The sequence below is a fragment of the Arvicola amphibius genome, chromosome 2 (genome assembly GCF_903992535.2).
Source record: "Arvicola amphibius chromosome 2, mArvAmp1.2, whole genome shotgun sequence".
Lineage (NCBI taxonomy): Eukaryota > Metazoa > Chordata > Mammalia > Rodentia > Cricetidae > Arvicola > Arvicola amphibius.
This window is the reverse complement of record NC_052048.2, coordinates 143,585,126-143,610,436: the sequence shown is the minus strand read 5'-3', so window position 1 is coordinate 143,610,436 and position 25,311 is coordinate 143,585,126. Positions and strand designations below refer to the sequence as shown.

Genomic DNA, 25,311 nt, shown 5'->3' with positions numbered 1-25,311 from the left:
CCTGTAATGTGCTCTGCTTTCATCTCAGTAGATGCTGGGTTTGTTGGTGTTCTGTCCTTGGAAGTGGCCTATTTTGACAATACATGATTACATTTTGAAAAATCACAATTTGATTATGAATGTTTAGTAACCAAAAATTGTTACATACTGTAAACAGGAATTATGGCTTTGTGGTCTAGTTTTTAAAACTTGACATAATATCATGAAAACTTTTGAGCCATTAACTACTTTAATATACCCATATCCAAGTAATATGTGCATTTAGACAGGTGCTCAGCCAAGCCTGTGCTCTTTCCACATTGTGTGCATGGGAAACACTCACTGTGTTCACCAAAGGAGAGGAGACATTTAGTGGAAAAACGTTTTAAGACTGATAATCTTAACCTATGTCAAAGACTTAAGAAAATCCAATTTACTCCATCCAATAGGACACCAAGCCAGTTCCCCCTAAATCTCAGTCCATTGGTAATATTATGGGCAATTTTATGGGTTGTAGCATTTAACACTTGATTGATCCTTTTGAAAACCTTAAGTTTCCTCCAAAGATTTTTAATGTTTACCTCTTCCTATATTTTCTTCTTTTTTAAACTAATTTCTGTGTTGCATGGTGGGTAGATAAAAAGTAATCTGAAGCAGGTGTGATAGTTCACACCTTGGTAGGCTGAGGCAGGAGGATGACTGGCTTCTGAGACCAGCCTTGTTCACACCTACATGGAGAGCTGTGTAGGATATGTTCATACTCTTCCTATTACTGTGACAAAACGTGGGAAAAGCAACATCAGGAAGTGGGTTGATTCTGACTCACAATGTAAGGGTTCAGTCCATCAGGGCCTGGGAGGGAGTTCAGCATCGGGAAGTGGGTCAATTCTGACTCACAATGTAAGGGTTCAGTCCCTCAGGGCCTGGAAGGGAGTTCGGCAGGAACATGAGGCAGCTGGTCACATTGCATTTGCAGTTTGGAAACAGCAGTGGATGCTCAACTTGAATTTGCCGTTTTATTCGATGTGTGACCCCAGTCCATGAATGGTGCAGTCCAAACTTGGGGTGTCTTCTCTCCAGTTAAACCTTCCTGGAAGCGTCCTCACAGACATGCCCAGCGGTGTGTATCTATGGGAATTGTAAAATCTAACACCTCAAAGTCTAGAGATGTGTGTCTCTGGTGATTCTAAATGGAATCAACTTGACAAGATTAACCATCCCAAGTGTTACGCTTACTGACTAGAATTTTGTTTAACATCTTTTCATCCTCTTGCTTAATCAAGATGTAAAGTGAATTAAAGATGTACTTAGAGTCTCGAGAGTCCCTGAACTGTCTTCAGCTCTTAGTTTGTCCACACTATCCAATTTTCACTCCCAAGAGCACTTCATTTTGCTTTTATATAGTGTTCTTACTTTATACTGATACACGGTCCTGTTTGAGAACTGCAGAGTTGATAAGTGGAACATGCCAGGTGTGTGGGTGTGTGTCTGTGTGTGTGTGAGTGTTTGATCTTAGCACTTGGGAAACAGGTGGGGCTCTGGGTTCAAGGCCAGCCAGGGCTACACAAGGAGAAAAGAAATGGAGTGTTTTCAGAAAACCCTTATTGAAGCTGTGCATCAGTTAAAGTGGGATGTTTGTGTGTTAGTTTTCCAGACAAATTTCATTCTTCTTGATCAAATTTCAAAGGGCAATATTTACGTGAAATTTTACAAACAGTATTTCTCAGTGTACAGGAAGACAGTACCAACTAAGGAAATATTGTGATGCTTTTCGCCTGCAGTGCATGCTGGTTCCTGGTTCCTGGCCTTCTGCATCGTTTTCTTTTTGAGCCCAGTTTTACTTTTTTTTTTTTTTTTTTTTCGTCTAAATAAATGTGATAAACGACTGAGCCTCGCAAAACTACAGCCTACTAGAACCTTGGTGGTTGTCTGCTATAGCAAGTACCCGCTAGATTCGGGTAGGGTTCCAGGTTCGGGTAGGGTTCCAGGTCCAACGCCCGAGGCCCTTTCCAACACCCTGCTTTCTCAGGACATCTTCACGCGTGCGCGGGCTTGGCTGCTCTTCTCAAATCCCATTGGCTAAGGCCCACGCCGCTCACCGCCCTGGAGACGGCCCGCAGAACTTCTGGACGCGGGGGGATGACGTCACACTGGCGACGGGACTTCGGTTGTTGGAAACTGGGCCTTCCCTACTGGTCTGAAGACCGCGGGCTGGGACGGCGCTACGATGACCATTTGTCAGTTTTTCCTTCAAGGCCGGTGCCGCTTCGGAGACCGCTGCTGGAACGAGCATCCCGGCACCCGGAGTGCGGGTGGAGCCCGGCAGCCGCCACCACAGCAGCAGCCGCCGCCCTCAGGTGACGCTCCCCGCCTGTAGCGTTGTCGGTTCGGCTGATCAGACTAGGACTGGGCTGTGGACCTGGGTGCTGGTACCAAACTCTGCGTTTTAAAACTAGAAATATATTTTATTAAAGCCACTTCGTTGATGAATGCCACCGGTTGGGAGAATTGGCGTGGATCCATCCTGACCTCTTGCCCTACTTTGCCCCGCCTTGTCCTTGATCGCAGGTTTTTAAAGTTTGGGCTTTAGTTGGTAGAGTGGGACGCTGGGCTAAGAACCTTACAGGTTTTGAGGAAAGAGTATTCAGGGGCCAGGCATTAAACAAGCCGGGCAGCACAAGGTTTTAAAAGTCAGATTAACTTATTTTCTTAGTTTTGGAACCTAGTTTTTAACGTTACTATTGGCTGCTTCTTTTTCCTCGTCTCTAAGGTTCATCCAGTCGTTTGTGTAGCATGGTGGAGGAGACAGATTGTGTCGTTCATCTACAATTGATCTAGTGAAACGCTCCAACAACTAGGCCTCAGAGTTCTGATAAAATATTCTTGTATTCTCAGGGACTGCTGGGAGTAATGGTTGTCATGTCTCTGGAAACCTACTTTAAATATAGTAATTTGAAAGTAAACGTTCGGTAGATAAAGAACTGGGTCAAAAAACAAAACTTTAGAATGAAAAGAAGGAAAAATGCTGTGGAGTTATAAAACCAAAATTAGGGCTATCCAGTGCAGTAAAAAGTAGTTGATTTCTATGCGGTGTGACCACACACACACACACACACAAAGGATTTGGAACTTCAAAACAAAATGCCCTTAATTCCTACTTCAGAAATGTGACTCAGCTGTCTTTTCCATTTTCTATTTCTCTTTGGATTTATGGAGTAGTTTAGAATATGGTTACAACTATCGTTACATTTTTAGCATATTTTAAACGACATATTTTCCTGATCAGTCATAAGATAAATTACCTTCATCCTAGCCTCAACTACGAAGTGATAAGATTAAAAACAATGTCAAAACTGGAAAGACATTCTATTGACACATTTTTGTAACTTTTTCTAAAAGATTTATTTATTATGTATACAGTGTTCTGTATGTATGTATGCCTGCAGGCCAGAAGAGGGCATCAGATCTCATTACAGATGGTTGTGAGCCACCATGTGGTTGCTGGGAATTGAACTCAGGACCTTTGGAAGAACAGTCATTGCTCTTAACCTCTGAGCCATCTCTCCAGCTCCCTTGACTTGTTTTTTATATTCATGAAGTTTAGAAATCTACCTGTACTTTACCCCGTTAGTGAGCTCTGTAATCTCCATATGGAAGATAGGTACGTAGGTATTGTGTCCACAGAGGGAAGACTGAGGCAAATGGTCTCTAAATATCTATTTAAGGACAGACAGTCCTTTTTATTGTCCAGTTTATTCATTGTCCTCTTTCATTCATTCTCTATATGACCCAGTGAAGAAGCAAATTAATGAAAACATAACTTTTCCCGAACATACACATTCTCCCAGCGCTAGGCCAAAGCACAGGTCTTGACATGATAGGCAAAGGCTCGTCCACTAAAGAGCTGTACTTTTAAAGTGTCTTCTATTCGTTCCACAATGGCCAAGCAGTTTAATAGGCTTATCAAAGCTGAACTCAGCAATGTATCTTTGGTTTTCTATCTATTTCTAATCCTCTTGATCTCTTTTTTTTTAATTTTTATATGTATTGGTGTTTTGCCTACATGTATATATCTGTGTGGATGCCGGAGCCCTTAGAACTTGTATTATAGTTGTGAGCTGCCATGTGGGTGCTGGGATATGAACCCAGGTCCTATGGAAGAGCAGCCAGAGCTCTTAACTGCTGAGCCATCTCTCTGGCCCTTGGTCTCATTTTTTGTTGTTGTTTGTTTGCTTGGGTTTTTGTTTTGTTCATTTGAGATAAGGTCTCACTATGTAGCCCTGGCTGGTCTAGAACTCACAGAGTCTGCCTGTCTCTAACTTCACAGTGCTGTGATTAAAGTCTTACACCAACACACCTGACCTTGGTCTCATTTTTAAAATGCAATTAGAACATTATGTGATTAGTTATAACATGTAACTATAAATCATAAAGGGATTAACATTTTTAAATGGTAGAAAAATAGCACTATAGTAGTCTTTACATGATTTCTAGACATAACAAGATAAAATGTAATAGAGATTTTCAAGATTTGAAACAGTTACCAATGTTATGATTCTTTAATTTTCTTGACTATTTTAGGGAGTAACAGGCGTGGTGGGTGGAATGCCAGCAGCCAGAGATACTCGAGTGTCATCCAGCCATCCAGCTTCTCCAAGTCTACACCATGGGGTGGCAGCAGAGATCAAGACAAACCATTATTCGGCTCTTTTGATTCTGGGGCTCCCACCGGCAGAGGCTTTGGATCATCTCACAACCCTTTTTCTTCACTTACCTCTGAGGAGCAGAAGGATGAAAAGAAACTGCTGTAAGCTACAGTTTGTAGAGAGTCACCTGCTGTAAGCTACAGTTTGTAGAGAGTTGCTGCCCGATTGCTTGTTTTTCCAGAAGCACTTAGTCTTTCTATGAAACAGAGTAATTTTGAAAATCAGAGTAAGCAAAACTATATGATCACACTTTAAAGGTTAGTCCTGCTTACAAGGCCATTGTACTGTGCATTCTTTAGAGTACTGGGTGACTCAGAACAACTGTGATCCTGAATATTACTGATAATAGCACTTCTTTTTCTTTTTAAAACTTTTATTTTAGTTATCCTATTTTTAGTTCCATAAACAGTGGATTTTTAAGTTTTGTTTGTTTGTTTGGTGGGGAGCAGGAGCTGTTTTAGGATTTTAAGACAGGGTCTCCCTGTGTAGCCTTGATTGGCTTAAAACTCACAGAGATTTCTGCCTCTAGAGTGCTGGGATTAAAGGTGTATGCCCAGCTGTTTGTTTTCGAAGTGCCGAAAATTGAACATGAATTTTCAGGTGTATTGGGCAAGCATCAATTTTGTGTGTGTATATATATATATATATAAAGAAGGCAAAATTCTGTTTATTGTGATCCTAAGTGTAATAACATTCTTTTTGATACCTGTCTGTTTACTAATGGCCACATTCTAGAAGAAATGAAACTTTTAATTTAGAGCCCGTTGTATCCACAGGTTTGCTTCAGATTAACTATTAAGTGCATGGGCCTGGGGACTGAAGAGGTGAGTGCCTCACAGGTGGAGATGATTGGCTGTTCTTCCAGAGGACCTGGGTTCAATTCCCAGCACCCACATGTTAGCTCACAACTGTCCAGGGGCTCCAACACCCTTACACAGATATGCATGGCAGGCAAAACACAAATGCACATAAAACTAAAAATAAACGAATTTTTAAAAAATATATTTTTAAAGTATGTGGACCTGTTTCCTGTATTACAAAGTAGAAAAATTAAGAAAACTGTCTCTGAAGTCCTATAATCCACTCTTAAATTTTAATGCTTCTCCATAACTTATAGTAATACTATTTGTTGTTCCCAGTTAACAATTGTGTTATTGTGTTTATTCTTTAAAAAATATTATATTTCACATAATTCTTAAATATTGATTAGTCTTTCTATGAATTAGAAAGCCAACACAATTATTCTAGATTATTTGTAACTACAAAATACAAGGTGTTTGTTGTTTGGGAAACAAGTTCTCGACGTGCAGCCCAGATTAGCCTTAAGCTAGCTGTGTTTCCCTGACTGGACTCAAAATCCTCCTCAGCCTCCCAGGAGCTGGAATTACAGCTATGCTCACCACACTCAGGTTGTGATTTGTATTTCTGTGAACTTCTGGGATAGAAAGATATGTTTGTATATTTATTTACTAGAATTTAAACTTTCAGTCATTCCACTTCATAAATAACAAATTTTAGCAAGCAAGTGGAAATATCCATTACTCTTCCATTTTTTTCCCCCCAGGGAAGGAATTGTCAAAGATGTGGAGATTTGGGAATCATCGGGGCAGTGGATGTTCTCTGTGTATTCACCAGTGAAAAAGAAACCTAACATTTCAGGTAACTGGAAAACACTTGATTAAGTCAGTGGTTGGTTGCTTTTTCTTGAGTGCTGAGGATCGAATCCTGGCCTTCATTCGTGCTAGGCAAAAGTCCTACCACTAGGCTATAGTACTTGTATGTGTTTTTAAACTAGATTCCAAAGTAACTACTTTCTAAAACTAAGACTGTGCTAAATAAATTTACTCCAAACTTAGGAATAGCTAGAATTTGGTCTTTGTTTAAAGTATTCCAACTGAACTTCATAACGGAGAGACTGAGAGGGAAAATGTAGTTCTTTTCAGTTGTATTATTCGCAAGAAAGAATAATAAAATCAGGACCCACCACAATTACAATTCAATCGAGGAAGAAGCTCTACTATATTGGTTCCCTCTGTGAAACCTCCGAACCTCCTAGCTCCCTCAGCAACCAGGAGTGTCAGGAGCTACCCACCCTCACAGCCTTCAGGGCTTGGTCCATTTCTTCTTTGTCCCTTCCAAGAATTCTTTTTCCCATAAAGCCTGTGAGACGTTCCTGGAGAGTCTGAAGATGATGAGCTTCATGGGTGGTATTCTTTAGAATATTCCTTTCTTTCCATTTGCTTTTTTCCATGATACCTATAGCCTCTCTGAAACTTGAGCTACTGAGGTTTTCCAAGCCTGCTCTGGGAGATCCGGAGTCTTTCTCCTGTTGAGGAAACAATAGACATGGCACAGCCAGAAACCGCTGAAGTTAGTGTTCCAGAGTCCTAGGAATGCCACTGCACCTCACCCCTCGCCTCATTCTCACCTTAATTACTTTCTTATTCATTTAAAAATTTTTTGCTGGGTTTCATTTGGCCTACTTCCTGATGTGCATGCAAGGGGCACATCGTAGGGTGAGTAGGCAGGGTTCCCTGATCTGCGTGTGAGGGGCACATCGTAGGGTGAGCAGACGGGGTTCCCTGATCTGCGTGTGAGGGGCACAGTGTAAGGCGAGCAGGCGGGGTTCCCTTATCTGCGTGTGACGGGCACATCGTAGGGTGAGCAGACGGGGTTCCCTTATCTGCGTGTGAGGGGCACAGTGTAAGGCGAGCAGGCGGGGTTCCCTGATCTGCGTGTGAGGGGCACAGTGTAAGGCGAGCAGGCGGGGTTCCCTGATCTGCGTGTGAGGGGCACATCGTAGGGTGAGCAGACGGAGTTCCCTGATCTGCGTGTGAGGGGCACATCGTAGGGTGAGCAGACAGGGTTCCCTTATCTGTGTGTGAGGGGCACAGTGTAAGGCGAGCAGGCGGGGTTCCCTGATCTGCGTGTGAGGGGCACAGTGTAAGGCGAGCAGGCGGGGTTCCTCTCAGGAAGCTACTGTTCTGGAGGAAAGAAAATGAGAAACAGTGAGAAACCTTTCTGTCACAGAAACACGATAGCTTCTCAGTACTCAAAATTTCTTCAAGAAAGACTAGTGACAGCATTAATATGTGAGAATTTCAAGGTTGGTTGGTTTGTTTTTCTTTGTGTTCTAGAATGCCCTGTGTCAATATATAGAAGTTCTGTGGGACATATTAACTAATAATCTTCAAGACTGGAGCATTGTGTTACAGAACCGTGCTGGCTGAAATCTATTCTAAGTCCAAGATAAACTAATGAATTATAACAAAACACAAAAGTTCACTGGTTTTTGCATCTACATTATAACTGATCTTTAAAAACCCTCCCTCTTGTCTGGGCATAGTGGCACACACCTTTAACCCCAGCACTTGAGAGACAGAGACAAGCAGATCTCTGTGAGTTTGAGACCAGCCTGGTCTAGAGAGTGAGTTCTAAGACAGCTGAGCTACATAATGAGACTTTATCTTGAAAAGCAAAAAACCAAAACCATCCCACTCCACTTTTCCAGTGCTGGTGCCTTGTCAAAGAAGAATATCCACATTTAACTGAGAGGACCAATGGCTTCTTTTTCCAGTGACATATCTGTGGAATGTAGTTCTTATACAGCAACCACACTGCAGCAGGATGAATACAAAAACATCTGCAGAAGCACATACAGGAATCCGATAGTCAGAGTTGGTGAGATGCTAATCAGCACTGAGTATGTACTGTTCTTGCAGAGTCTGTGAGTTCAGTTCCTTCCTGTAACTAGCTCCAGCGAAATCCAGTACTGCATTCTGACTTCTACAGACATCTGCACTTACATGTCACTACTACAGAACAGAGGCATAGCCATACCCATAATTAAAAGTATTTCTTTTAAACCGGGGAGGGGAGGTGGCAGACGCTTTAAACCCACCACTCAGGAGGCAAAGGCAGGTAGATCTCTGTTAGTTCAAGGCCAGCCTGGTCTACAAGAACTGGTTCCAGTACAGGCTCCAAAACTACAGAGAAACCCTGTCTCGAAAAACCAAAATAAGTTTTTAAAAAAATCTAGCTGTCTGTTAAGCCAAATATTAAGAGCTATAGACAGATTTGCTGTTCATTTCACTGTTTTTTTGTTTTAGAAAATAAATGTCTATGGATGCATGCATGGTTTATCAGAAAGAACTAACTTTTCCTCTGTAGCTAGAAGATTGCTCTTGTATCATGGCCTTGTTTGCTCTTCTGTTGCTGTGAAAAACACTGTGACCCAAAAGCAACTTGGAGAAGAAAGGGTTTGTTTGACTTACAGGTTAATAGTCCATCACTGAGGGAAGCCAGGGCAAGGAACTAAAGCCTAAAGCAGAAACCACAGGGAAACACTGGACATTGGGTTGCTTCCCCAGGCCTGCTCTGCTAGCTTTCTCACACAGCCCAAATCCAGCTGCCTGGGGATGCCATTACCCACAGTGAGCTGGGCCCTCAGCCTTCGTGCATCCATTAGTAATTAAGAAAATGCCCCACAGACGTGCTCACAGGCCAGTCCTAACTGAGGTTCTTCCCAAGAGTGTCACCATCACATACAACCCTTCCAAAGCCCGAGAAAATAGTTATTCACGTCATTTTCTGTGTCCTGTGATTCAAACTCTGGTTGTTCACAGCTTGGAAAAATAGAGAGTAATTGAGGTGGATAGTGTTCTTGAAGAAGAGTTATGCATTCTCATGAAACAGAGCTAAGCCCTGGGTGAAGAGAAGGTACCTTAGATAAGACTTGGGAAAGCCATTCCTAGCAATTATGATAGCTAGTGCAAAGGCCTTGAGGTGAGAGCCATGAGCCCAAAACACTCAGGAAAGAAAATAACAGAAATAATATAGTAAAGCCAGGGTGGTAGCCGAGGTCCACATGGCGTGGGGTCTAATTACATTGGGTGTACAGCTCTGAAGAGCTGGAGCAGAAGGATGTGGCTGATGAGGAAAAGCTCGGTGGTGCAGCAGGCAGCAAGTCAAGAGGTGGGAGACAAGTTAGCGCTGGTGGCAGTGGAGACAGAATTGGTCAAATTTGAATTCTGTTTTGAACCAATTTTGATATTTTAGATAAAGAAAAGCAAATACAGTATGATTCATAAATGCTCTTTGCCCTGGACTGTTGGTGCTACTGGAGTAAACTGAAAGAATGGTACCTGGGTACCAAGGAAGTCTGTAGAAAATAGACATTTCCATTCTTAATCTCACTGCTTAAAGGTAGTAAAAATCACTAGGTAGTATAGAGAGACTGAAATTTTTTTGTTATTTCCTTTAAAATATGTGCATATTAAAAGCACTATCTGAGCCGGGCGGTGGTGGCGCATGCCTTTAATCCCAGCACTCGGGAGGCAGAGGCAGGCGGATCTCTGTGAGTTCGAGACCAGCCTGGTCTACAAGAGCTAGTTCCAGGACAGGCTCCAAAGCCACAGAGAAACCCTGTCTCGAAAAACCAAAAAAAAAAAAAGCACTATCTGATCTTCTAGAAGACCTGGGATCAATTTCCAGCATCCAAATGGCAGCTCACAGCCATCTGTAACTCAAGTTCCAGAGGATCTGACACCAGGCACACACATGGTGCACATGCATTCATGGAGGCAAAACATCCATACTCCACATCATTTATGTATTTATATATTTCTCTATATAAAGTGATCATGATCTAGTTTTGTTTTCTTAGTGCTTCCTTTTTTTTTTTTTTTTTTTTAGCATGGCCTCAAGATTTCCAGCATGCCAGGCAGACATTCTGCCACTGAGCTTTCTTTCCTAATGGTATTTTACGTTGAATTTGTCAATGAAAGGACTAGAGTAAGCATCCTTTTGTGTAGCACCTTGTCTGTATACATGTATAATTATAGGTATATGGATAAGTCCTAGAAATGTAGGTCAGAGTCTGTAAACATTGCTTATGGACAGTTTGCCCCAGAAAATCTCTTAGTATGTTCAGAACGGCATCCGTCCACTACCACACACTGAGTAACAATAACCATCATCTGGTCTCCTGTCTGCCAGTCCATAAGGAGAGCATTTTATCACTAAGTAGTATTTTTAAATTTTACTTACTAACCTTTTGAAATTCTAGTGAACTGCTTATACTGTTTGTCTTTGCTGTATTCTGTTCTGACTTGTGAACAGTACTTCTGTGTTAAAGATGGAAAATCTTCAGAGGTCCTGAGTTCAATTCCCAGCAACCACATGGTAGCTCACAACCATCTGCAATCAGTTCTGGTGCCCTCTTCTGGCTTGCAGGAATACATACACACAGAACACAGAATACTTGATAAATAAATGAAATAAAAAAAATAAAAAAGATATTAACTCTTTTGTATGCAGTCATGGTTTCCCTGATTTATCGTTTGCCTTTTAAATCTGTTTATTGTAGACTTAACAGCATTTTTTACACTAGAGTTTGAATGTGTATGTAGTCAGATCTTTCGTTTTCCTTTTGTCCTTTATCTTTACAGAATTCTTCATTTGAAGATGAAATAGCTGTATTTTATTCTGATTTAATAATTTAAGCATTAGTATATAGGCTTTGAGTTTTCTCTATGATCTTGAAGTTTTTCTGATAACCAGCATTAGCACATTTTCTTGTCTAGCACGCCAGCCCTACTGCCAGAATCAGCAATACTTACTGTTTAAATCCCAACTGATTCCTCACTTCAGGTTTCACAGATATTTCACCAGAAGAGCTGAGGCTTGAATACCATAACTTCTTAACAAGCAATAACTTACAGAGCTATGTAAGTTTGTTTCCTCTTTCTCTACCTCAGTAGCTCTTGGCTGTCAATTACTGTTTTCTGTGTTTGTAGTGGCTTGCTTGTATTTGGACACATTTGGTGAGAACTGTTAATTCTTTATAGGCTACTGCCTTTTAAAATTTTTTCTAAGCCGGGCGGCGGTGGTGCACGCCTTTAATCCCAGCACTCGGGAGGCAGAGGCAGGCGGATCTCTGTGAGTTCGAGACCAGCCTGGTCTACAAGAGCTAGTTCCAGGACAGGCTCCAAAGCTACAGAGAAACCCTGTCTCGAAAAACAAAACAAAAAAAAAAAACAAAAAAAATTTCTAGACTACTTTCTTTGAAATTGTCTAGTTGTCTAAATTGTTAATAATGTACTATAGTGATTAGGGATATTATTTTATTATAAATTACCCACCAACCAGTCCTAGAACTCAAACCATCTATATTTAGAAAAATATTGTTGCTTCTGTTAGGTGCAGATTCCCATGATGAATACTAGAAAAGCAAAGGGACATAGATGGCAGTTCTGCTTAATAGAGTAACACCTTTGAGTAGCAGACATTCAGAAGAAAACAGTCTGAATGGTGGTCAGTAGGGTACGTTGGGTGCCTGAAGGAAATGACTGCTAGTTTACAGTATCCCCTCCTGTCCAGATAGCGCCGTCTCTGCGCTGCCAGGTGACCCACCGTGAGAGACAGCGAGCTAGAGAACAGAGCAGGAACAAAGGTTAAGCATTCAGTACTGAGTTACGTTTTGTCTTTTCTCTTCAGCTAAATTCTGTTCAACAGCTAGTAAGTCAATGGAAGAATAGGATAAATGAACTGAAAAATCTAAATATGTCAACCAAAGGAACTCTGGTAAGTATTGAAGAATTTTCCTCAAAGAAGTGACTCATCTTTGCATTTTGTGGTGTTGCTTTTTTTTTCCCCCTAGGATTATAGACATTTTCCACCATGCCTAGCTTTTTATTGTTTTTGGTTTATTTCTTGAGACAGGGTTTCATCTGGCTAACTTGGATCTCAATATGTAGACCAGATTAGCCTCGAACTCATAGATATCCCTGACCCTACCTTGAGTGCCAGGATTAAAGGTGTACACTGGTTCTATTGCTTTTTTTAATTTTTTTAACTTTTATTTATGTATATGAATGTTTTGGTTGCATATATGTGCACCACATATGTGCCTGGTCCAGTGGAGGTTAGAAGAGGGTGTCAGATCCCCTGGAATTGGAGTTACAGACAGTTGAGAACTTTCATATGGGTTCTCGGAATCAAACCCAGGTCCTCTTGAAGAACAGTCAGTGCCCCTAACCTATGAGACATCTTTCTAGCCCCCTCTGATTTTTGGCAGAGAATGCTTCAATTTGAAGGGTAAAATCTCTGTGGAGAATTAACTCTGCCTATGGTCATTTATAGTTGAAGCCCTAGAACGTATTCTTTCTCAGAAAAGTAGGGACAATTATGCTCTCTAAAAACAACTCTTAGTTAGACATGGTAACACATTCCTTTAATTCCAGCACTAGAAAGACAGAAGTAGGCAGATCTCTGGGAGTTTGATGACAACCTGGTCTATATACTGAAGTCCAAGACAGCCAGAACTGCTTAGAGAGACCTTGTCTCAAAGTAAATAAAAGAAGAAACTATTTTTAGGCTGGGCAGTGGTGGCGCACACCTTTAATCCCAGTACTCGGGAGGCAGAGGCAAGTGGATCTTTGTGAGTTTGAGGCCAACCTGATCTACAAGAGCTAGTTCCAGGATAAGCTCCAGAGAAACCCTGTCTCAAACAAACAAACAAACAAACAAACAAACCTATTTTTAGTGTAAGGTTTTTAACTGGGGTAGGACTAGTTTTAAAAACTGAGAAATACTACAAATTCAAGTACTTAAAGATGTGTTTATGCTGCCTTGCAGTTGTATAATGCCATTTGAACTTAGAGGGGTTACTTAGGCATATTCTGACCCCAGCTGAGACGTGACTCTATCGCCACTGATGAGCGCTCATAGAACAATACTAACTGAGTGTAAGGAACTGTTTCATCCCTGGGATGAATGTTCCCAGCTCTTTGCTAACATTGAAAGGGTCACTCTGCTGCTGACCTGAGAGAACCCATCCTGGACTGACTTAGCACGTGTCGTCATTGTTCATTCTTTTATCGTGAGGATGGATATACTCAAATTTGTTTAGCCATTTACCTATTTACCTGTTGGTGACTGTTACTCTAAGAAAGAGAAGCAAGGAAAGAACAACAACAACAAAAACCTGTAAGAATCTATCTTTTTTTTTAAAGATTTATTTATTTATTACATATACAGTGTTCTTCTTGCATGTATACTTGCAGACCAGAAGAGGGCACTAGATCTCATTACAGATGGTTGTGAGCCACCATGTGGTTGCTGGGAATTGAACTCAGGACCTCTAGAAGAGCAGGCAATGCTCTTAACCTCTGAGCCATCTCTCCAGCCCTAGAATCTATCTTATGAAACTATGGAAGGGACATATGTAGTGATGAGCAGATAAGCAATTGTGTGGGGCCAGGAGTCAAGAAAGGGTTGTTATCTGCCCAGGAAGACTGTAGGGAGCTCCTAAGGGCCATGGTAATGTTCTGAATTTTGATTGTGCTGATTATAAGTGTGTCAGGATTCATTGAAATATGTCAAAACAAAGCATCTGGCATTGGTTCTCAACTTGCGGTCTCAACCCCCTTGGAGTCAAATAACCCTTTTACAGACGCTGCGTATCAGAGATCCTGCAGTCAGGTACTTACGTTACGATTCGTAACGGTAGTAAACGTACAGTTAAGAAATAACAAATAATTCTAGGATTGGGGTCCCTACGACATGAGGAACTATATATATTAAAGGGTGGCAGCATTAGGAAGGTTGAGAGCCACTGCTCTGTGTTAATGTGATAAAGGAGTCTAAGTTGCTTCCAAGGAAATAAAGCTCAGCCAGCTTGGTCTGCTTAAGAAGGTCTTGGAGGTACACAGCTTTCATCCTAGCACTTAGAGGCAGGTGGATATCAGTGACGTCAAGGCCTAGTCTACACAGTGAGTTCCAGGTCAGCTACATAGTGAGACCCTGTCTCAAAAGAAAAAAAAGTGTTGGAGGAAAGGAGTCAGTGAAAGGTTCCTTGAAGAGGCATCTGTCTGCAGAGTAGGACAGTCTGCTGGGGCTTGGTAGTAAGTAAGTTTTCGATAACGTGACCTCGCTTGAGTTGAAGCGTTTGAGCAGACTGGGCATGCTCTGACAGCCTTTCACCTGCATCTAGAGCACTTCACAGATGTAGGTTTGACCTTAAACACTGGAAGTGTACTTTTTTTAAAATGTAATTTTATTTATTCTTGTAATTTTTACATATGGATACGATGTATCTTGATTTTTTAAAAAATGCTTTTCTGATTATAATATATGTTGCTTTTAGAAATTTAACAAGTACAAAATTAAAATTATTCATCAGCCAGAGATAACCATTGTTCACTTCTATCCATTTTTCTATAGACATTCATATTGGTTGGTTATACATTTTATAGAGTGTTACACCCTTTCCTTTGTATGATCACATTATGGGCATCTTGTATACTGGATATTTAGATGCATATTTAAGTAATAAATTTTTAAATGTAATGTATGCCAATGGTACCTGGAAATTATTCACCAAGTTGTGTATTGTTTGTTTTTTAAGCTCTCTGATGTAAAGGGTGGAGCCAGTCAAGCAGCGCCTGCATTTGGGTTTGGAAGTAAGCAAGCAGGGACGTTTGGCTCATCAGGTAAGAGACAGAGAGGGACATGTTTTGCTAACTCAGAAAAGTGGGATGCTATAGGCCTCAACTTTTTTTGTTTTTGTTTTTCGAGACAGAGTTTCTCTGTAGCTTTGGAGCCTGAACTGGAATTCGTTGTGTGGACCAGGCTGACCTCGAACTCACAGAGATCCGCCTGCCTTTGCCTCCCAAGTGCTGGAACTAAAGGCATGTGCCACCAACACCCAGGTAATAGGTTGCAACTTTACAAAGCCTGAGTCACCAGTTTAAATAATTCTCACACATTTCTCCATTATGGAGCCTGAAGAACTTAGAAATGCTTGGGAAAGGCCGGTTGGAGGGAGCTGTGCTGGGAAAGGCACTGTGCCTCAGCATCAGAAGGGCTGCTGTTGTGAGACAAGGTCTCACCATGTTGCCCTGGCCTGGGACTCACTATGTAAACCAAATTGGCTTTGTGATCCTCCTGCCTCTGCCCCCGAGAACTGGAATTACCGATGTAAGCCACCATGCCCAGCTCTAGAAGAGCCTTTTAGGAATATTTTTTCAGCTTCATAGGAAACTGAACCTGATGATATACATGTAATTCTAGCATTCAGAGGCTGAAGTGAAGAATCAAAAGTTCAAGGCTGTGGTTGCTAGTGGTGGGGGCATACACCTTTAATCCCAGCACTCAGGAGGCAGAGGCAGGCGGATGTCTGAGTTTGAGGACAGCCTGGTCTACAGAACTAATTCCGGGACAGCCAGGGTTATGCAGAGAAATCCTGTCTCAAAAAACCAAAAAACAGCAATAATAACAACAAAGAAGAACAAAAACCCCAAAGTTCAGGGCCAGCCTGACCTTCATTATAAGACCAGTCTGCCTCAAGGATCTGCTAGGACTATACCGCTGTGGGAACCTCGGGGATCAGCTAGGACTATACCGCTGTGGGAACCTCGGGGATCTGCTAGGACTATACCGCTGTGGGAACCTCGGGGATCAGCTAGGACTATACCGCTGTGGGAACCTCGGGGATCGGCTAGGACTATACCGCTGTGGGAACCTCGGGGATCGGCTAGGACTATACCGCTGTGGGAACCTCGGGGATCGGCTAGGACTATACCGCTGTGGCAGCAGTGCCGATGAGATCCTTGGCATTGCGCGGCTGTGAGTAGCAACTCTGGTGGAAAGTATATAAAGCTAGAAGTTCCCACCCTGCTCTCACACTGCTCATGGACGCAGGACTGCCGGGGCAGTGGGGTTCAGACGATTTGCTCTAACCTTGTTTTTACATGTCCCCTAAACTCTTCAGTAGCTAAACATGCTAGAATAAGAGAAAGGAGTAACATGGCTACATTTTCTGACTGTAATCTATTTTTGTAGGTTTTCCAGTGAATAGCAGCAGCAGTAATGTTCAGAACTTTAGTTTTAAAACGAACTCTGGATTTGCCACTGCCCCTTCTGGAAGCACGCCTGTGTTTGGGAGTCCCTCGGCCTTTGGGACTGGGCCCTCTGCTGGTTCTGCCACCGCTTCCTCTGCTCCAGCCTTTGGATTTGGGAAACCTGAAGCCACATCTGCTGTTCCATTTTCGTTCAAGAGCCCTGATGCTTCCGGTTTTGGATCACCTGGATTTTCAGGATTTCCAGCTTCCTTGGCAGGGAGTCCTTTTGGTCCTTCAGTGGCCCCTGCCTTCGGAAGTGGCAGTTCTGTAGCTGGTTTTGGTAGTCCTGGCCCACAGTCTCAGTCTGTATTTGCCAAACCTTCTAATGACTTGTTTGGAGGTAGCAGCATATCAGCCTCCCTCCCCATCTCTGCCACAAACAGTGTACTGTTCACACCCAGGGATCAGCTGACTAAAGAGGAGCTGGATCAGTTCCAGTCCCAGAAATTTACTCTGGGGAAAATCCCATTGAAGCCACCACCTATGGAACTTCTGACTGTATAAAAGGCAGTTTCAAATACAGAACGGCTTTAGCCAGGCATATGGTGCTTGCCTATAGTCTGGGAGACTGAGAGAAGGGATGCCACAAACTCAGGGCCAGCCTGAACTGCACAGAGTAATTGGCCAGCCAGGTCTGTATGAATACCTCCAAGAAAAAGATCTGAATGGTGTTTAAAGAAATGGTTTTTTTAGTGCTTGGTATCACTGGGCCCTCACACATGCAAGGCAAGTTCTACCTGAGCCACACTCCATCCCTAAATATGTTTTTTAAGATTGTCTTGAATTATGAGGAATGTAAGCTTTTAGTAATTTGAGGGACTTTAAAGGTTAACATTTTTTATAAACCTAGCTAAATAAAGCACAGCCAAAAACTCAATAAGCAAGGGAAGTCTTTTGTACTGTAATTATGAGTGGAACTAAAAAATACAGTGTACTAAATAAAGTAATTTTCTCATTCTACTCAATTTATGATCTATCCCTTTAGCGGGGATGTGGAGAGTGGAGCTCAGACCCAGGTGCAGTGTCTTGTGCATGTCACTGAGCTATCCCCAACCCTGACTTTCTTTTTAATGATGTGTATGGTATGGGTCTTTTGCCTGCATGTGTGTCTGTGTACTACTTTCATACCTGATGCCCATGGAGGTCAGAACAGGGTGTCAGATTTCCTGGAACTGGAGTTACAGATTGTAAGCCACCATGTAGGTTCTAGGACCCCGGTCCTCTGGAATAGCAGTCAGTGCTCCTAATCTCTGAGCCATCTCTGGTCTCAACTCCTGATTTTTTAACATGGGGGGGGGGGGGATATATGGAAGGTACTGACGAGATTGCTGAATGGGTAAAGGATTGAGAATCTGAGTTTGGATACCCAGCAATAGGTATGGCAGTGCATGAATCTGTCACCCCAACACTGGAAGAGCAGAGACAGGTGGATGCCCAGAACTTGCTGACCAACCATTCTAGCTGGATCAGTGATTTCTAGAAACTCTGTAAGAAACTAAGGGTGAAGAAACAGGGGAAGACACCCAACCCCAACCTTTGGCCACCACACACACCTGTGCACACACGTGTACACACATATATCAGACCAAAAAAAAGTGAATGCCCCACCTAGTGAAAGATGAGCGCTCCAAATGTTCATGCATCTTGCAAAGAATGCGGCTCCCAGAGGGTCCAGATTCTGACCCACCTTAAACTGTGTGACCCCCATCTGACCCGTTCAGGAACCAAATCCATACTCAGGATTTGTTTTTATGTTTGATGTTTAGAACTATCCTTGGTAATTGGTAAGTAGAATATAAATTGTTTCTCCTTTGGTCTGTGTGTTCCTAGAAAATAGACTCTAAGAATTCTGTCCCATGAACCTTAGGGTCTCAAATGAGACCTACCTGTAGATGAATGCTTAGTCATTTCTGTTGCTTGAGATATTTATTTTTTAAAATATTTATTCATTATGTATACAATATTCTGCCAGTGTGTATGTCTGCCTGCCAGAAGAGGACACCAGACCTCATTACAGATGGTTGTGAGCCACCATGTGGTTGCCAGGAATTGAACTCAGGACCTTTGGAAGAGCAGGCAATGCTCTTAACCACTGATCCATCTCTCCAGCCCCATGCTTGGGATATTTATAAATACAAATTTATTTCTCATGAGTTCTGTATACTGGAAATCCAAAGTATAATTTCAGTGTCTGCTGAATACCTGGTGTGTTCTTCAGAGGTGGCTTGCTGCATCCTCAAAGTGGCAGAGGGAGACTGTCCTTACACGAGAGTAAGCCTGTTCTCTTAAGGCCTTCTGTAAGAGTTCCTACCCATCCATAATGGTCTGCCATAATGACTTAGTCACTTAAGGGCCCATCTTATTACAGTCACATCGGTGATGTAAGTTTCAGCATAGGAATGGGAGGGTGCATTCTAAGCCTAACAATTGGTTAATGACTCCCTTAGGTTCCATTTAACTCAGTATTTGTTAACACTCTAAGGATACACATGGAGGGCCCATTAGTCTCAAGTATGTCAGATCATGATAACTGTATACCTGCTGGGCATAGTAGTACTCATTTGTAATCCTGGGGCTAGGGAGGCACTCACCTACTTAGTGAGCTCCAGGCCAATAAGCTACCCATTTAGGAAACAAGGTAAATGACACCTGAGGACCAGTGCCAGAAATGGTCCTCCAGCCTCCACACGCATGTGTATACCCATGCATACACACCTGCACATGAGAACAACATGCACATACATATACATGCAAAACACTGGGTTTCTTTAGATCTGTTATACCAAGATAATATATCCAGACTATGGGGCCTTTCCATTGGCCTGGGCTTGGGAATATAGATTATTCCAGGTGATCCCCTAGGCGAGTTTGGCAAACAAACCTCTCCAACTGCATTTTGGCTTGTTTGACTTGTGAGTTTGTTTTAACTGCTGTTCTATTTCTGTGCTCCTGCACATACCAAAAAAAAAGAAAGTACATTTAATGGGACTCCAAATGATGAAATGAGTACAGAGTTGTCAAAAAATGCTATGAGTTATTTTAAAAAACTAAAATTAAAAGCAGCAAAGCCCACAGTGTAGAACCAAATTGTATACGTGTGCGCTGGCATTGGTGAGGAACGAGAAAACTTCAGACTCGAGTAACGGACAGGCTAGAGGCAGATGACCTGATGACCCCTAAAGAGATGCAGCAAGGACTTGTGTCACTGTGTGGTTATCTGCCAGCAAGAAGCAATTAATTCTAGGGGAGCTGAGCAACTGAAAAGTCCCCCAAGAACCCACTCTCTTCACAGCTTCTTTTACTCAGCCAGGCCAGAGCAAGTGTAGAATTGCAGGGAAGTGCGCCCTGAGAACTTGCTAGGAGAGCGTGAGCTGGGCCTCCAGTGAGCTGTGGAAGGGTTGCTGTACCTCGGTAGTTCTTAGCACACGAGACATCTGGCCACCAAAAAAGCACAGATTTAAAAGACATGTAAACCAGATATGATCCACAATCCCAGTGCTCAGAAGCCAAAGGTTGAGGTCATAGTTCCAGGGCAACATAGCCTCAGAATAAACTCTTGGCTTTAAAAGACACATGACTAGCTACACACTAGTGATGTTACACTGTGTGTAACATCAGTGGTTAACTGGCAATTCATGTATTGGACTATAGCCTTTTCAAGTGACCTGTAGAATAAAATAATTGGAGAAGATTCTAATCAGCCTGGGTTGGATTCTGACACCTGACCTAGAAGCCTGGCCTTATCACCGCCATGGTGGTTGCTTCTGGGTCATGAGGACTTCCTCTTTTTTGTCAGTATTTTCTGCACGCCTTCCTTAGGGATGCTTTTTGTAAGGCATTCACTTAGTAGAACCGTGTAATTGGTGAAGCTCGGTGTCCTCAGATACAAGGTGAAGGAGGTGCTCTCAGGAGATACGGAACTCTTCACTCCGCTCCCAGAGCTCCATCCTTTCCACTTGCTCTCAGCTAAGGACCAAGTCCTCCTGCCCGTCCATGCAGAGGAAAGAGAACACGAGAATGCCAAGGATTGAGTGGAGTCATGGGCGCAGGGAGCTCACACAGCAGGGGCGAGAGTGTCTTTGCTGTGATGCTGGCTGGAGGCCAGCGCTGGGCCATGTAACTACTCCACGTCTCAGATGAGCTTCTAAACAAAGGGACACTTGTACCTGTGAAGACTGGGTTTGAGGCGAGTCATCTTTATTTTGTCTTTAGACAGCGGGTACCATGGGTGCGAGCTCACTTCTGAGTCTCATCCAGAGTCTATAGCACCCACGTCCATGATTATCGGAAGGTTAAATTCGAAACAATATAAGGGGTCACTTAATGGACCTTACATGAGAAGATGAGCAAGATGAATTTGCAGTTAAAAGCTTAATGTATATAAATAAAGGAACTTTTTATACTGACAAAAAATCTATGCTCCAAATTTCATTATTGAGGAAAATAACAGCGGGTCCTTACAGAGAAACTGACAGGCAGGAACTCACAGGGAAGTGGCACCCCTACCCTCCTGGCTAACATTATCTTCAGTGTTTCATTTTGTTTTGAGGTAGAATCTCTGTGTGTCTCATGCTGACCTTTGAACCTGCAATCCTCACATCTCTACCTCCCAAGTGTTGAGGCTCAAGCATTGCCACAGTGCCCAGCCGCATAGTCAGTCTGATAACGCTGTCTTAGTTACGGTTCTGTTGCTGTGAAGAGACACCATGACCAGGGCAACTCAAGAAAAAAGCACTTAACTGGGCGTGGCTTACAGTTTCAGAGGATTAGTGCATTATGAGCATGGCAGGGAATCTGGCGACAGGCAGGGTTGTTGCTAGAGAAGTAGCTGAGAGCTACATCTTGACCCATAGGCAGAGAGACAGACAGAGCGTGGCCTGGGCTTTTGAAACTCCAAAGTTCACCTACAGTGACACACTTCCTCCAGCAAGGCCACACCTCCTAATCCTTCTAATCCTCAAACAGTTCCACAAACTGGGGACCAAGCATCCAAACATTCTGAGTCTGTGAGGGAGCGGTCTCCTTCACACCACCGCACACCCAGCACTCCAATGCTACCTCTTTCTCTATAGCCTACTAACTATAATAATGAGCGGTGGTATCATACTATTTTGTATATCATTTACGAAACATCTTGAACTTTCTACATTAGTAACATACAGATTTATATGGCTGTTGTCCATTGCTAACTGATGTAACCGTACCCTGTTATAGGCTGACAGTACTCAAGAGGCAGATTCTAGGACCTAGGTCTTTACCCCATTGCAAGTATAACTGAACGTGCTGAGTAGGAAGTCGCGAGCGACTAGTTTTAGCACATCTTATTACGCGCCCCTGCTTCCTCACGATACAGTCTATAAAACCAAGAAATCAAGCTGCCTTCACTAGAGAAGAGCAGGACCAATGGCTTTGCTGTAGCTAATACATTCAAGCGGAGAGCTTGTCATGGGTTCTGCATAAATGTGCCCTCCAGGCTCCTGTCTGGGACATCTTGTTCCAGCTGCTGGTGCTGGTGTGGGAGGTTGCAGGAACTTGAGGCAGTCGGGTCTATCTGGAGAAAGCAGTCAGTGGGGGCGGGCCTGTGCTTGTTGACTGCCACCGTGTGAATGGCTGTTCTTCTGGGCCCTTCCTGCCATGAGCTGAAACCAGGAGCTAAAGCAGCCCCCTTCAGTTGTTTCTCTCGTATTCAGTCAGCTATGGCAGAAGCAGCTAGTCTAGGGCATGATTCACCATGGTTCTTCTTAAGTATAGGATGTGAACCTCCATGTTTGTTTTTTGATAATTATGACACAAAATCTCAGTGGGCAGCTTTTAGCTGCCCTGGAACTCAACTATGTAGAGGCTGGCCTCAAACTCACAGTTCTGTTTGCATCTGCCTCCTAAGTGTACTGGATTTAAAGAGTGTGCCACTATACCTGCTGCCATGTTTCTTTTAAGACTCAAGGAGCCCCCAGAACCAGCACAATGGTTAATGTTACTGAAAGACACCTAGAAGCCTGGCAGTGGTGGCACACGCCTTTAATCCCAGCTTGCGGGAGGCAGAGGCAGCCAGATCTCTGTGAGTTTGAGGCCAGCCTGGTCTACAGAGTGAGTTCCAGGACAGCTAGAGAAACCCCGTCTCCAAAAAAGAAAAGAAAAGAAACAAAGAGAAAGAAAGACACCTAGATTAATAAAGCGCCTTTCTGGGTGTACTGAAGGGCGTTTTCAAGAGAGTATTAACTAAAGTCGGGGTCAGAGTGTGAGGGGAAAGGGAGAAAGTGTTTGTGTTCTATGTCTCTGTCTCTTCCTCTCCCCCTGACCCCCTTCTCTCCCTTTCCCTCCCAGCTGCCCAAGGTGTGAGCTGCCCTGCCACTCCCTCCCCACCAGGATGGCCTGAAATATGGAAGCTGTGAAGCAGTCACGAGGTAGCCAGCACTGCGTGGGTGCTGCTCTGGGCACCTCAGAACTAGAGAGGAACGCTGCCAGACAGCGCTGCCAATGCCCTGAGTCGCCTCTCTGCTCTCCGGGCCAGTTTTATGGTGTCTGATGCTACTGAACCTATAAGAGATGAATTTCACAAGACAGGCCAGGAAGGGGAAACTTTACAGGGAGAAGCACCACCTTATGCCGCCCGATGGTAGGGAAGAGGGTCGGCCTTGGCTCTAGAACTCCAGCTTTCTAAGTGGCCACAGATCTTCTAACTAGCCAAAGCTGAGACAGAAATAAATTGCCACAGGGAGGAAAACTCAGGAGGGGAGAAAGACTGCAGGATGATTCTGCCGCCTGGCCTCTGGTGTTTCTTTGTCTGGGTAGAGACCACAGCCATCAGTCCCTGCCCTTTCTCACCTCTGAAACTGACTCAGCTTCCCCAAGCCTTGCCTGCCTGCAACCCTCTTGACACGGTTCCTACCCATGGTCTTACCACTTCCTGCTCCAATCGCAGTGCTTGCCCAGTCCCACCATCTCCAGGCTGGTCCTCACCCGTGCTGCTAACACCTGTGAGCGGCAGGCCCTCTTCCCAAGCCTCCCACAAAATGTCCACTCAGGCTGCAGGATCTCCTTCCAGGAAGAGACCAGAGCAAGCCTCGTGGTTCAGAGCGTATCCTTGTTCTGCTTCTGTCAAGGCTACACTTGTCACGCGTGAAACCCTCACCAGAGCCAGCGTATCTCTATCTCCGGTGTGTCCCCAGGAGCCCTGCAGCCAACAGTCCCTCCTGCAGCCTGGGTGGCTGCTGACTAGTCTGACACTAGCGACAAGGCTGCTTTTCCCAGCGCCCCAGTATAAGGAAACAGCAGCCATGGTTGTCACGCATTCACATGGAGTCTCTGTTTCGTTGATATTTTTATTTACTTTTTATGTTTTACCTGCCTGTATTTATGTGTACCACATATGTACATACATATGTATTTTTCGCCACATATGCATGTGTAATGTGTGCTTGGTGCCTGTGGAAGTCAGAAGAGGGCATCAGACCCCCCAGCAACTGGAGTTACAGGTGGCTGTGAGCCACCATGTGAGTACTGGGAATCGGTCCTGGGCCCTCTGCGAGAACAAGTGTTCTGACTGCTGACCCCTCACTCAAGCTCTGTTTATTAATTTTTGTATTATTTTGTATGTACGGGTGTTTTGCCTGCATGTAAGGCTATGCACTGTGTGTATGCAGTGCCCTAGGAGACCAGAAGGCATCGGATCCACTGGGACTGGAATTGCCATAGACTGTTGGGGATTGGACATGGGTCCTCAGGAAGAGCAGTCAGCGCTCTTAATCGCTGAGCCATAGCTCCAGCTTCTGGAGTAGCTGTTTCGAAGGTCACCTGTGTTTCTCTCTTGGTGGCTTGCTACTTTTTTACATTGGCAGTCACAATTTTATGGATTGACTACAGTTTTGTTTAACTACTCATTTTTAGACAGACAATGAATTGTTTCCAAGTTTAGACTTCTTATTTTTTATCTTATGTGTTTGAGTGTTCTTTCTGCGTGCATGGATGTGCACTTGTACATGCCTTGTGGTCTCAGAAGTCAGAAGAGGGCATCAGATCCCTTGGTGCTAGAGCTGTGGATGCTTGTGAGCCAGCGTGTGAGTTCTGGGAACTCTTCCTCTGCGATGGAAAACGGTGCTGCTGGCCTCTAAGCCCTCTCCCAGGCCCCGGGTTTCAGCATTTTCTAAAAAACAGATGCAGACATCGGTGTGGTCACTCACTGACTCTCACAGATTCACAAAGTGAGAGCAAAACCCTGTAGCACCACGAGGGGTGTCTTACCAGGAGAGATCTTAACCTGTGTCTGTCTCGGAGAGGAGAGGCATGGTAACTGCCTATGGCGACTGCCTCACTGCCTTCTACCCAACATCCTGTTCTGTTTACTCCGCCTACCTAATTTTCTGTCCTATTAAAGGGCCAAGGCAGTTTCTTTATTAACCAATGAAAGTAGACAGATGACCCTCCTCCATCAAAACTCCCTCTTTACAGTAGCTCCTTACAGGGCCCCTCAGTGCCCTTCCCAGTTCCTCTCCCCTTTTGTACTTACTATCACCCACTCTGGCTGCCCCCCACGTAGACATGGACCTCAGTGCTGGAGCTGGGGACCAGTTTTCTTGCAGCTTTATAGGATGTGACTTTGGAAAATGCCACTAAAACATTTGCTAAGATGGTACTCGGTCCAGGATGTGGCTGTGGCTGTGGCTAGGAGTTGCTTCAGAACTCAACCTGGTCCAGAGGCCAGCGTTAAGTGACCACAGAGCATC

General features: G+C 43.7%; 1 protein-coding gene across 2 annotated transcripts; it reads left to right on the top strand.

The window, feature by feature from the left end:
• Positions 1-2,129: 2,129 nt before the first annotated feature.
• Positions 2,130-17,548, top strand: Nup42 (nucleoporin 42). 2 transcript variants are annotated; one of them, XM_038319900.2, is made up of 7 exons: positions 2,130-2,336; positions 4,561-4,786; positions 6,250-6,344; positions 11,337-11,413; positions 12,183-12,269; positions 15,094-15,178; positions 16,530-17,548. In XM_038319900.2, exons 1-7 carry the CDS (start codon positions 2,207-2,209, stop codon positions 17,090-17,092), a joined length of 1,263 nt encoding a protein of 420 aa, XP_038175828.1. In that variant the 5' UTR covers positions 2,130-2,206; the 3' UTR covers positions 17,093-17,548. The 2 variants fall into 2 exon arrangements, with proteins under 2 accessions (XP_038175828.1, XP_038175829.1); XM_038319901.2 differs by lacking the exons at positions 2,130-2,336; positions 11,337-11,413 and having other exon boundaries at positions 4,649-6,344.
• The last annotated feature ends 7,763 nt before the right edge of the window (positions 17,549-25,311 follow it).